The 13,578-nt window shown below is 47.7% G+C and overlaps 1 protein-coding gene across 2 annotated transcripts in view; it reads left to right on the forward strand.

The window, feature by feature from the left end:
* fbxl17 (F-box and leucine-rich repeat protein 17) overlaps window positions 1-9,308 on the forward strand; it is a 210,546-nt gene extending 201,238 nt beyond the window's left edge. Inside the window, exons 10-11 of one of the 2 annotated variants that reach the window (XM_072708315.1) lie at window positions 7,065-7,247; window positions 7,292-9,308. In XM_072708315.1, coding sequence (XP_072564416.1) covers window positions 7,065-7,202 — 138 coding nt within the window. In that variant the 3' untranslated portion in view covers window positions 7,203-7,247; window positions 7,292-9,308. Of the gene's footprint in view, window positions 1-7,064 lie in introns of both variants that reach the window. The other variant, XM_023803000.2, reaches the window with a different exon arrangement.
* The last annotated feature ends 4,270 nt before the right edge of the window (window positions 9,309-13,578 follow it).

Raw genomic sequence — 13,578 nt, forward strand, 5'->3', positions numbered from 1 at the left:
TGTGGTCCGCAAGCCAGGCAGCAAAACCGGGAAGCGCTAAATATTTCTCCATAGGAATGACAGGAGTGTCAGTGGGCACGTGCTTCCGTTAGAGTATGTGTGGAATGATCCGGGCCTGGCCATGACCCTCTTGAGGCTCTGTCGCTTAGCTCGGATGGCAGTCCTGACGTTAGTGGATCACAGAGACGGCCTTTCGCAGTGGGAGGGGCGCAGTGTATCTGCCAGTGGATTGTTCCCTCGCTCTGCAGTCGGTCTGGCCCCCGTGAGCCGGACGGGATCCCGACTGTTTGCCGTTACTGCGTCTTCAATGGCGTCCCGCGTTGCGCGGGGATCGGTTTGCTTTAACAGAAGCCTTTTCTCCTGTAGCTCATAAAGTACAGCATTGCACTAACAATGCAGAGGTTGTGGGTTCAAATCCCCAGGTGCACTTATAAATTGTAATCGTTCCCTCTGCTGTAAGTTGCTTTGGATGAAAACATCAGATAAATGAATTAAAAACAAACAGTACTAAATATTTAGTGTAGCTGCAAGGACAGACCCATACGACTGGCGTGGGCTTTGTGTCGCTTTTCCACTCGCTGTGGTGCCATTCATTATTACCATCTGTGTAGCAATGGAACGTTTAATTTTAACCCCAGATGTTTCTTATTGGGATGTTCTGCTAATATTGGAGGCATCTCCGCATCTCAGACCAACCTACATGTAATGGCTAGATGGAGAAGGTGTAGGAGTGGTACTGTAGTGACCCAGGAACCGGCACACGGCGGATTGACGCATATGAGTGGGCAGGGAGGGACATTACGGTGTCAGCAGAGCCCGTGTACAGAGCAGAGCGTGGTGTCCCCGAGGCATATGGGCTGCCGTAAGTAAGACCCAAACAAGCCTTTGTGAAACAGCACACTGCGATTCTGTTGGACTCTGCTGTTGATGCATTGGCGCTAGGTGCCCTGACAGTACCAGAATGTTCCGTGCGTGAAGCACGGAGGTGTGCAGGACTCGCGAAGCCGCTGAACGCCGCTGATCTGCAAATGATACGTTGCGATAAATCACACAGCTGTATTTTTAGTGAACGTTGTACGGAGCGTTAAATCAGACATTAGTCATGTCATATTAATGAGTGCTGAAATCCCCTCAACCACTAGATCAGCACAATTCATGTTGTTGACATCTGAAATTATTTAATAGGAAATGTGTGGGCTGAATTAGGAAATAAAGCTATAAATTGAGAAACTATATAATGTGTATGTGTGTATTGTGAATGTTATGAATGATTAATGTTTTGTGTTTTCATATATATATATGTGTGTGTGTGTGTGTGGATTATGTTTATATTACATTGTGGAGACCAAATGTTCCCCACAATGTAATAAAAACCTGTTATTTTGAAGTTGTGGGGACCATTTTTCAGGTCCCCACAAAGATCTGTGAATGCAATCAAAAAAACTAAAAATGTCAGAAGTCTTGAATTTAGTTTGGTTACTTTTGGGTAAGGTTAGGGCTGGGTAGGGGTTAAGGTCGTCATGTTGGGATTAGAGTTTTCCCCGTAGAAATGAATGGAGAGTCCCCACGAAGATATAATTACAAAGCTGTGTGTGTGTCACGCCACCCACGTGTGACCCGGATAAGTGTTCAGAGGGTGGATGCCCGCATGGCCGTCGTTGGCATGTCGTGGCCCCTTGGCCCTGGGCTCACAGGCCCGTGGTGTCGCCCATTGATTTTTGCCTCCATTATTTCCCTTCTTGCGCGCAGGTCTGTTGGTGGCGCTGAGAGAACAGCTGCCCACCCACTCCTTTCCTTTCCCTTTCTGACGTGTATTTTATTTAGCAGATATTACTGACTTTTCCCCCTAACCCCTCTCTCTTCAGTGACAGTAAAACTCGCTGCTGCCGACCTTAACACCGACATCATGACTGTGCATCTGTGCCTGTTTTCCTGTTTACATCAGCTTGGATCGCCCCCCCCCTCCCCCCCCCCCCAACCTCGGGAACGCCATGACAGATGATGGAGCAATTTCGCAGAGTGCTGCTCCGTCTTAATTTTCATCCGGAGTTTGGAGACGGCACATCGATCCGCGTTTTTAAAAGTGCCGTAATTGCTTCTTGATCACTCCCCCAGCAGGATTTTAAGATTTTAAAAGTTGTTCTGACACCCTGGCCCCCCATCCCACAGCACTAAGAGAAGCATGGCAGTGCAGGACTCTGATTCCCGTGTGTTCAGACTGCATGGTGCCCTCCGAGGTCATGCGTGTTACCCGCTAACGCCCCGGCTGGGGGGGGTGTCCACTGCATCCCCCCGAGGAAGAGCTCCGCACAGCGGCTTCGGCACCTTGAGGAAACATGGCTGAGCCCTGGCTCTGCTCCTTTAATGTGAGTTAACGAGGGATTGTCCATCTTTTTATACTTTCATATCCCAGAAGGGATGCTGTTGATTACGTCACACATCAAGAAACTGACTCGCAGTGCAAATTTGACCTGCAGGCTGAACGATTTGCGCAGATTAGGAAACACGTCAGTTTTGCCTTCCGTGCAGGCCGCAGTCGAGGCCCGTCATACCTCTCATTCCCCGTCCCTAATGAAGTTAAACCCAGTCTGGTGGGGGGGTGTTTCCCAGCACCCATCATCCCCAGGGAGAACAGGAATCCACCCCGACGAAGAACCGCTTATTCTGGATTTCCACTTTCAGCGGACGGCGGCTTTATCCTTATTTAAATTGTTCGGCCCCCTGGGGAACGGGGGCACCCTGGATATTAAGCTTTGATGCCGGGAAGTTTAAAGAGAGTGAGAGAGGAGAGGGAATGGTGTTTCTCCTCCAGACGCAAATTGCACTTTTCCTGCTGTTGGGATTAGTGATCTGGCTTTTTAGTGAGCGAGCAGTTCACAGCAAAACCGCCTTTAATTATTGCCCTTTTCTGATTTGGCTAATTATGCGGAATGCAAGTAGAGGAACGTAAAAGCGGGGTAGTGCTATAGATTAAAGACCCAGCCTGCCGCTGGGAGGTGTTGCCTGGGCTGATGTCATCGCTGTCGTGCGTGGTTTTCAGACAGCGGTAAACAGTGACAGTAAATGAGGCTGCAGTGGGCTCCCTCCGTCTGATTGGACGTTTGCGATCCGGCTGGGTCATGTGGCCGCAGTCTGTTCTTGTCCGGGTGGCCGAGGGCAGCGGCTCCTGTGCACTAGCCTGAGCCTCCTTCCCAGAACGCGATTAGGAGGGACTGTACTGCTCTGCTCAGTAGCACGGCCCAGCCCTCCCCGTCGACCCCCACCTCGCTGATAATCTATCACACTTCAATTTGATTTTTTTTTTTTTCCCTTCCTGACTTTATCAAACTTAAGTCAAATTTTTCACTTTTTTTTTTGGTTTTATTAATTAAAGTTGCCCTCTTCACGGCGGCCAGGTCCTCTCTATCAAAGGCAGCTTCTGCTGCATGATTACATCACCTGTCAGGTGACGTGTGAGCTGTGAAAAGTGTCCTTTCAGGTGCCTTTTCTCGTACCGCTGGTGAGGGGAACATTTGTCTCCTTGCTCCGACTCCCCGGGCCCCAATCCTCCCTCCCCCCACCTGTCAGGGCCGGCTTTGACAGGACGGGTGACGAATGAGAGCCGTCCAGCAAATCTCGGTTTGACTTTGCCGACGTGGTGATGTAGCGCAGACTCGCCAGACGGGCCCCGCATTGGCAGTGTCGAGTCCTGCTTAGGGAACCGGCACAATAAATCCACCCGCAGTGGGGCCATGCTCAGCATCGCCTAGAACCATGTATCTGTGCCTGAAGTGTGTGCTGGGGGCTGGTGCTGGGGGCTGCTTATCATGCGGGAGGAAATACTCGTGGTTATCAGTGTGGAACCTTTAAAGACGCTTTTTAGGCTGTTTGCAGGGGGTCATAAATTTCCATTGTCTAACCCCAGGTTCTTTGATGCCTAATCCGACGTGTACTTTGTCCCAGCATTCCGATCCTCTCTAGGCTGGAGAGGGATACTGGGAAGGAAGCCTCGAGGTCTGCTCGGTCTTAGAAAGATCGCGGGGTTCATGTTCCTTGCGTGTTCCTGACGACGGGCCCTGCGCGATAAGCAGGCGCAGTGTTCTTCATTATGCTCTGGGGCTGTCTGTTTAGTTTAGGCTTTCCCACAAACGCTGGCTTGACGCTTGACTTCGCAGAGCGTGCCGTGTTTCTCTAACCCCCTTGGCAGGCAGACGGCTCTGTTGGAGGGCAGATCCGTTGAGGGCCGTGTTGTGAACTTCTGAACTGCCAGCCAGATGAAGCTCCTCTCGTGCGCCGTCTTGCACTAACGTCTCCGCTGTAATGTGTCAGATCACATTTTTATTTATTTATTTCTCTAGTTCCCTGTGGATTCTTTATCCCATTTCTTTCTGCAGCGTTAGTACACAGGCGCACGCTGTGCACCATGTTTGTCTTTTTTTCATCCCATGTCGTGTTCTGTGCGTTACGTTGTTACGTCATTGGGGCGCTAGTCTGAATCCACGCTCGGAACAGTCAGTCATCATGTTCCTGCGGATTTGCACGCTCCAGGACCAGATCCGGCTGCCATCTTGGCATTAAGACCGGCACCCCATCTTTATCTCGATATGACCCCCTCACTGCCAGCCCCCACACCTTTGCTAAGCACAGCGTTTAGTTGTCAGGTGGTATTAAGGAGACGTTGTGATCAGAAAAGTACATTTCTTCAAGATGGAAAGGGTGTAGATGGCACTGAAATCCTGCAAGATATCAGGAGAGGATTCATGTGGCTGGGATATATATATATAAAATCTTTGCTGTTTCTGTTTTTGCGGCCTGTCACACTTGTCCGCCCTGTGCCATGCTGCCACCCCTGTCTATGGTAGTGCTGAACGAGTGTTTGGTTTCTCATGTTTTCCATGTAGGGTGTTGGGTTGAAGCACAGGCTCGGTGTGGTCATACATGCAGGTATGTAAGATTCCCAGCATGCACTCTGCTATTGTATGTCTAGGATTTCTAATCCAGAACCTCCATGTATAATCATTTAAAAATGTTAGGTAAGTAATAAGAATAGTAATAGTCATTAGGGGTGTAAATTTTTTGGTGCCACAGCAATTCAGTCCGATTACATTTATTGAGTATATGATTCAATGCATTGGAAATTCCCATCATAATTTGATTATTTTGATAACCTAAATTAAACCCTTTTTTTGAATTCACAGGAAAAAAAAAATCACAAATATTACCATAAATACTTAATTGAACACTGCTAACGGAATACAAAAACAGTCAAATTTTAGAACATTCATTTTTATTATTATTAAACAGGGAGAACTTGCCAGTGTAAAAGTGTCAAAAGGTCAACTACTGATCTGTACAGAAAAAATTCAAACACAAGGAAATGCTACATTATTTTGGTGGGGGGGAATCTGCGATTCAACACCCCTAATAGTCATTATTTATTCAGGCAGAGTGTCGCTCAGGGGGTGAGGGGGTCTGTACCCATGTCCGGAAGGTCATGGGTTCGAATCCCACGACCAGCAGTGTAATCGTGTCACCACTGGGCCCTTGAGCCAGGCCATTAACCTCAACCGCAGAGGTGCCGTATGCTGGCTGACCCTGCACTGTGACCCCCAGCCTTTTCTCTCTTCGGACAGAAGTGTTTTCTAAGTAAATCTATGTAAATGTATTCAGCTTTTGTGAACACTTGGACAATTTGAAATGTGAACAGAGGGGAATTTCCTTGTGGGATACAGAGTGGGCACATATCAAGTGTTTTAAAAAAACAAAACAAAACAAAAAATGTAGTCTTCAGGCTGGATCCAGACAAATTTTCCATAAGCTGATGAGATCTATTTTATTTTTTTAAAACTCATTTTGCTTTTTGGAAGCCAATAACAGATTTAAACCAAATACATCAAGCCGTGTTTTATGAACTCCCTGTCAAATCATTTATTGTTCCTTCAACATGCAATTAGTGAGTGATTTAGAGCTTTGATTAAGGCCTGTTTTTATTGGATGTGTTTACTCGCTGCTCGAATAGCTAATGATCAAAGTAATGGTCTCTCAGCAGAACGACATCTTTCTTTAAACTTGATGTTAATTTGAAAATCGTTTTTTAAATTTAGGCCTAATATCTGTTTTCAGGCCACTGTCAGCAGTAAGCGGAATATAATAGCCAGTTATTAATGCGAAATGCTGCTAGTTGGATTTACTCTCGTATTTATTCATATTTAAGTCAGCCACATGGCTTTTTTTCCTGTGGGAAAATACTGTAAATACCTTTAATGGTGGCCTTAATTATACTTGTTTTCTCACAGAGTTATCGTTCTGCTAATATGGTAGCGGCGGCAACGTTTGGGTCTCGCCTTGTGCAGCGTCTTGTGGCGTTTAGCAGAGTTGTGGGGCTCCCAGGGCGGATAGGGGACTCAGGTGGCTATAGGCGCAGAGTGAAGGTGAGGGTGCAGCTTCAGGGAACGGGCTGGGGGAAGGAGAGTGTCCTTACAGAAGTCAGACAGGAGGGGATCCACCGGGATAGGCAGCTTCCTGTTGCTGATGGAGACGAGGGAAGCTGTCAGCAGGCCTCCTGTTGGACAGGCTTGGTTGTCCATCACTGTTTGTGTTTCTCACTGATTCCGCAACGGGAGAAGGAGTGGGACATGGTGTTCAACGTTCTACTACACCTTAAATACCACCCCAGGGAAAATGCTTGGTTGGCCGCTTCATACCTTCATGTATTGGATTTACTTCTAAAGGCCGTTTGTGGGATTTAGGGAGGATTTTTGAAAAATGCAGTTAATTTCACGTTTGTTGTGCTCAGCCGTGAATCAGTTTAGATTATCCTGCCTCCCTCTGCTGAGCGCCGTTCATCCTGAAGGCTGATTGTTGTGTGAAAGTATCGACAGAAGGAATTTCAATCACGTCCCCCTCCGATGGGCTAATTATCCATGAGAACATCGCAGGCTCCCGTCCCCTCTCCCCCCGCAGCGCTGTCACGTCTCCCGGGCCGCAGACGACGAGGGCCACTTGACAACGTGCGACCATCTTGGGTTTAACTTGGCCGCTGCTGAGACTAATTGGCCCCGTGTCGTTGCCCTTTGTCTCGGCAGGTGAACGAAGAGACGGTGGAGCGTTTGGTCCAACAGTATCCACACATCGTCTTCAGCACGGTGATGCAGGACTGCAAGCGCACGTTGGAGAGGGCCTACCAGATGGGCTGGAACCCGAGCAGCTCCACTGCGTCATAGCCACTGCCGCTGCTGCCCACACACACATCACATACACATCAGACACACATCACATACACAATACACACACATCACATACACATCAGACGCACATCACATACACAGTACACACACATCAGATAGACAGATACAGATATACACAGATACACACACGTACACGGATACAAATATGCACAGTTACACACAAACACACACAGAGACACAGATGCATACAAACACACACCCACATAAACACAGATACACACTGATACAAAGACCCACACACAGGTACAAGCAAATACACGCAGACACACACACATGCATACACACCAAATGGATGCACTTACCAACTGAGCATGCCTGTAGATGTACTGCAGTGTGTATGCGGGTATACACACACACAGTAAGGTAAAGTGCGGACGTTAGCATAAACACACACACACACACATACGCAGGTGTCCCTTTGGACACACTGAGATGTAGGTGCTCTGAGACTCCTGCACACGCCCCCCATCCCAAGGCATTCATCCTCAGCGTCGCTCACGATTACTCCAGCCCCCCGCAGACCACACAGGCATGCCATTAATCTTCCTTCTTATACACCCCAGGTTGCTCTTCATCTTTTGGTTTCCATTTTTATTTCCCCGCTTTAAATTCTGCGTCAGTTCCCACACACGCACGCGACCCGGCGAGGGAATGCCGTGCCGTCGGTCAGCAGAGGGGGCGCTGTCCTCCATCAGGGACGTGCCCTGGGCTGGAGGGCGCCTTCAGCCCCTCTGCGATACGGAGCCCCGGATCCTCACGGACGGCCCCGCTGCGTGCCGAAGAAGCCCTGCGTCAAGTCATCACCGTGGCAACAGCAGCGGCAGCTAAACTGGGACCTTTGCTAAACGAACATTTTGTAGAGCTACCTGACTAACTCAGGAGTTGCTGTTCTAGGATCAGTGAGGTGTACTACTGTCCTTTTTCAATAGAGAAGATTGTCCACTATTAATTTGACTATAAGACAACATGTATACATTTTCCCAGCCTGTTTAGATATTTGTACTGTATTCAGTTTTAAATGACGCACCACATATACACAACCATACACACACAGATATGCACACATGCACAGTACAGGTTCACAGAGAAGCATTTATTTCTTTATGGGCATATTTGGGGAGCATGCATTAAACACACTCTAGCAGTAAACATGGGGACACTGTTCAGGTTCAGCGTCCCCTGCTTCCCCCGTGCATTTGGCTGCCAGTCGGTGACACTCTTATGCAAATCACCAGGGTATTTTTCTATGGGGTGTGACTGCAAGGTGTCGCCCTGCTGTCCTGCAGAGGGGATCAGTCGTCGGCATGCTTAGACCGCAGTCAGGTCAGGGCGCCCCTCTACCTGCCTATTCCAGCTGCAGTAACTTTTTGTATTGTTACTTTTAAGATCTTGACATGCTTTGTCTTCTGTCTTTATATCCACACCACTGATCCCCAGTCTGCACAGGCCCGCAGATGAGCCTGACATTTTCATAAAGACGTGTTGAAATACCAAGACACACCGTCATAGCACAGTAGTTTGATATTAACTATTTGCGGTAGCTTGGTTAGATGATATATATATATTTTTGTTTAGGAATCATTGCTCTGTGCCTCGCCGGCTCATCACCCCCCCTCCCTCACGAAGCTGACTCCCCCCCTCTACATAATTGTCCTCCTGCTGAACTCTGATGATATTTAGTATCGTGTGTAATTATGGAAATGAGTTCGATCACCAAGCCGAACACTGAAGTCCTTATATCAGTGACCCACACAGAATAACACTAAGCAAAACATTTTTTTTGTTTGTTTGTTTGTTTAACAGATAATTATGACTTTAAGGGCTATGGAAAAATCTATCAAATCTAAATATTATGTGGTGGTCATCCTTACTTGGGCAGAGGCAGTGAACCCAGTATGACCCTCCTTTGCTCAGATGTTAGACCCCAGGCACCAGCCAAACAGCAGAATTTATTTTTACTGTATGTGTCTTTGCACGCGTGCGTGCATGCTTGTGCGTGCTGCGTGCTGAAAGTAGCCATGCTGTCTTTGTTAAATTACTTGTAAGATTAGCCTTCAAATAAAAAATCTGTGCTGATCTGTGCCACTGGTTTGCTGAGCATCACTGAGAGACTGACTGGCTCCTCGCAGGCGTGAACACCTAGGAATGCGTTTTTTAATCAAATGTTCCTCTGAGTTTGTGTCTCTGTCCCATTTGTCTGTCCTCACCCCTTGTATTCTGCACTGTTTTTTCATGACTGCAGGTTTATCAGATATAGAACTGACCCACAGTTAGGTTCTTAGTGCTGTTAAGGCTCTATATAGATATACAGGGTAGGAGCCTTTGCATTAAGCTCCCTGTCTGGGTATAGGCACACTGTCATATATGTGTGTGTGTGTGTGTGAATATACCAGCTTTATTTCTATAGATATACACAGGGTAGGAGCCTTTGCATTAAGCTCCCTGTCTGGGTATAGGCACACTGTCATATATGTGTGTGTGTGTGAATATACCAGCTTTATTTCTATAGATATACACAGGGTAGGAGCCTTTGCATTAAGCTCCCTGTCTGGGTATAGGCACACTGTCATATATGTGTGTGTGTGTGAATATACCAGCTGTATTTTAATCACCTGAAAGGAAATGTTTCTGTTGACTCACCACAATTTCAAAACATTCCTCTTAGGAATATCTGTAGAGAAATTTTGTGCATAGGGAATGTATGAGCATCAGCAGATATGCCTGACAGAAGGGTTTCGGGGTATTTCTGTATGCTCTGGGTCTTCTCATTCGTTCTTTTCTTAACTGCTAGGGCCAGATTTGGAATAGTTGTCTGACACCCCTTCACAAACCCCTTTGATATATTCATGCTATAAAACAGCAGCTCTTCAGATCTGCTCTTAAAGGAAACAATGTGCTTCTCTTGATATAATTTTTTGTTTGCATTGCTGTTATATTCATTCTTTTAATTGTGTGATCATAATCACTAAGAAACTTATCTGGGGGGTGGGGGTGGTCTCTTTCAAAATCCCTTTTAGATCTTTTGCTTAGTGGAACACCCGTGTTGCGAAAACATGTGGCTGCTCTTCGATGTCTGAATAAAACCACAACTTGAATCGGAAGGAAATTCTGGCTCTCAGATCAATATTTTTGAAGAGCACGGAGGAAGCTAATTTAAGAGAAATGTCAGCCTGCTTCCACGTGACCAGCCTTTTACAAAGCAGCAAAAGCTGTAATTTGATACGGTCGTGCAGTTAATGGTCAGAGAAGACTGGCACTCTCGCTTTTCTTTGTTGTTTACTCTTTTTGTCACATTCATCATGAAGTCTACAATTAAAACACTAAAAAAGAATTTTTATACAGAAATTTACAAGGGGGGCTTACACTAGCCCTTATGCATGTTAATGTGAATTCAGGTGCATAAAACAGCAATATAAATACATAAAATGGCAGTTTTTCATATTATATAAATTCAGAAAAGTAAAATCAGGAATGTATGCAAACACGGCTCTCTTTCCAAAATTTGTGTCTGCGTGCGTGCGTGCGTGTGTGTGTGTGTGTGAGCGCGCATCCGCAGCCTGTGATTGGCTGGCATCTTTCAGTGCATCCTGGAATAGGCTCCAGGCTCACCAAGAGTGTCTGTTGGAAGCGGGCCGTGGTTAAGGAAAATGGATGGATGAAGCAGACGCAGACTGGAAGGGGCTGAAGGCAGTGCTGATCAATCATCAGCAGAACTGCGCTCCGGTCCAGTTTAATAACCTCCTCAAGAACATCATGAGCTGTGGTGGAAATGCCTGGGATCAAATTCTCTGTAACTTTTACATTTGACCTATAAAAATATGTAGGTCCATATGAAACAAAGTGTGCAAATATATAATGTATGTATTATTTTATAGATATATATTATCTTTTACACATTTTACAACTTCTCTGACTTTCTTGGACGGTGAGCCCAACTGCAGTGTCCCAGATACGGCTGCAAGGAGCTGCTATACGGAGATGAAGCAGGACCCGCTTGGTAATTAATGGGGATAAGAATAGAAATGGGGTGTAATGAGTGGACTGCATTTATTACATTTGTTAATGTGATCCATTAGGAGGTGGCCTACGTTCCCTCATTTTCTCGGTCCTGGGCCCGCGGAGCCGCTGCAAGCTATCTCAGCCTCCCCGAGACTGCCGGGACAGATCCTGACAGCGGACTGACATGTCCCGGCTCCGGCAAACAGCACGTCTCTGTGCCGAACGGCCGACCCGCTCGTGGTAACTGAGGCCCCGCTCTGCGTGCTGGAAGGATGCTGACAGCTGATGTTGTTCGTGGTGCTGATGCATGCCCACCTGCACCTGACAACTTTGCAAGGTAATAAAAAACAAACATGGCGGATAAAATGGTTGTGGTAGCAGTCAGGGTTGACAGTGGGCGGCCTCGTCAGGGATTCCTGGAGGATTCCTCACATGAATGTCAGCACAAATGCTAAACAGAGAAACAATCTTTGTCATACGATAAAAAATTTTGACCATGGGTTTTTTCTGCCACAAAAAAAAAAAGAATTAAATGATCCAGTTTCCAGACCGTATTCCTTTTCAAGTTACTGAATTGATGGTCAAATTGTGCATTTGTCCGTTATTATCACGATAATAACGACAGTATAGAAATGGAAGAAGCAGTTTCTCTTACATGGGTTTGTGCAACCCCCCCCCCTGCCAGGCTGAGATTGGTGATTCTAAACAGATAGCTCTGACATTCACTTGGAGGGTTAAGAGTGCGGCGTCCAAACCATCATCCATCTTCCAGACTCATTCGGCGTGGGGTTTCTGGACTGTGGGAGGAAGCCCACACAACACGAGAGACACGCAAACTCCACACGCACACACACGGAATGGGGGCCAGCCCCTAGCCCCCAGCCCTGGCGGTGCAAGCCCATCGAGCTACAGAGCAATCGGAACCGGCGTGCCCCTCTGTAACTGGGTCTCTGGCAGCTCTGGGTCCACCTATTCACAGGCTCCTGGCTACATGCCTGTCTTATGTTTGCCTATGTCTACATCCGTTCCTGGAAGTGTTTTAATATATATAAAATATATGGTGGGGGCAGAAAGGATATTTCTCCCAGAGATTTTGCCGATGAGGCTTGTACTGGGATTCTTGGTTTGGGGACTGCAGTAGCCTGTTGGTCGCTGACTTGCTATAGAGGAACTCTGCTTACAGGTGGTGGTGGGGAGGGGGGGGGGGCATAGCACCCGGCGCCCTGCCGGCTACGCCACACTCCTGACCCAGTTACCTGGTTACTCAGCAAACGCTCCCACGCTGAGCTGTGACTGCATCCAGCACGGCGCACACTGGTCCCCCTCCACATGCAGGGCAGCACTCCTGTCCCGTGATGCCCGTGGAGGGCTCCAGCTGACACGCTGGCCCACCCCGGGTGCCGACCCGCTCCCCGGCTTCGCCAACACCCACGGAGCCGCTCTCTGCACGGCCCGCTCATCGCTTTTCCTGTCGGGGGAGCGGTCTCACCCCATTATTCTGGTTTTAAAAAAGCTAATGGGTCCATTATGGAGCAGTAAGACCTCTACAAGCTGGGCCTGTAATTATCTCCAGCCTTCAGCAACCGTACTCAGCGCAGACACACACACACACGCACACACACACTCTCTCTCACACTCTCACGCGAGGGCCATCTGTCTCTCTGTCCTGCCACCGTCCTATGCCAGGCCGCATCCATTTCACAAGCTTTAACCACACAGTCCCTGCTTTCCTGCAGTGCTGTCTGTCAGCCCCCCCGCGTGTCACGCCCAGGGGTTGTCCTCCTCGCTGAGGGAGCACAGAGCCTGCACCTCAGTCAAACCCAGTTCTCTAGAAAAACGCTTAATTTTTTTTTCTTACCATTTGGCTTCACCGATTATGATCACTGCCATTGTGTTTTCCCGCAGTCAGTGATGCTGGCTTCACTGTAAAAATCCCACTGCAGGGTCACCCTGGGCCCTCTGGCAGTTCACATCACTGCTGGTGTGTCCCGACCTCCCCTGCTCCACGGCCTCGGGACGTCAGGTGTGGCTCCACGCCTGCGACTCTGCGAGTGCAGCTCGGACTCGGCCCTGCCGTTGACTCCCCTCCTGACCACCCCCACTGCCCCCCTTGCAGCCCCATCTCCAAGCGCTGTTAGTTTTAGTGATTAAGCCCGACAGCACTATGGCCAAAATCGCAAAGGTTAATTAATAATAGAACCAAATGGATATCAGATGTGTTGACATTTAATTTTTTTCTATAAAGTTTGAAATCTGATAGGACTGGAAAAAAGCCTACAAAAATCTCATTTTTATGCAAGATTTGATGTTAATATGTAGATTTGGAGGTGGGTGACATTTAAAAGTAGTTAAT

The sequence above is a fragment of the Paramormyrops kingsleyae genome, chromosome 2, assembly GCF_048594095.1.
Source record: "Paramormyrops kingsleyae isolate MSU_618 chromosome 2, PKINGS_0.4, whole genome shotgun sequence".
In the NCBI taxonomy this organism is placed as follows: domain Eukaryota; kingdom Metazoa; phylum Chordata; class Actinopteri; order Osteoglossiformes; family Mormyridae; genus Paramormyrops; species Paramormyrops kingsleyae.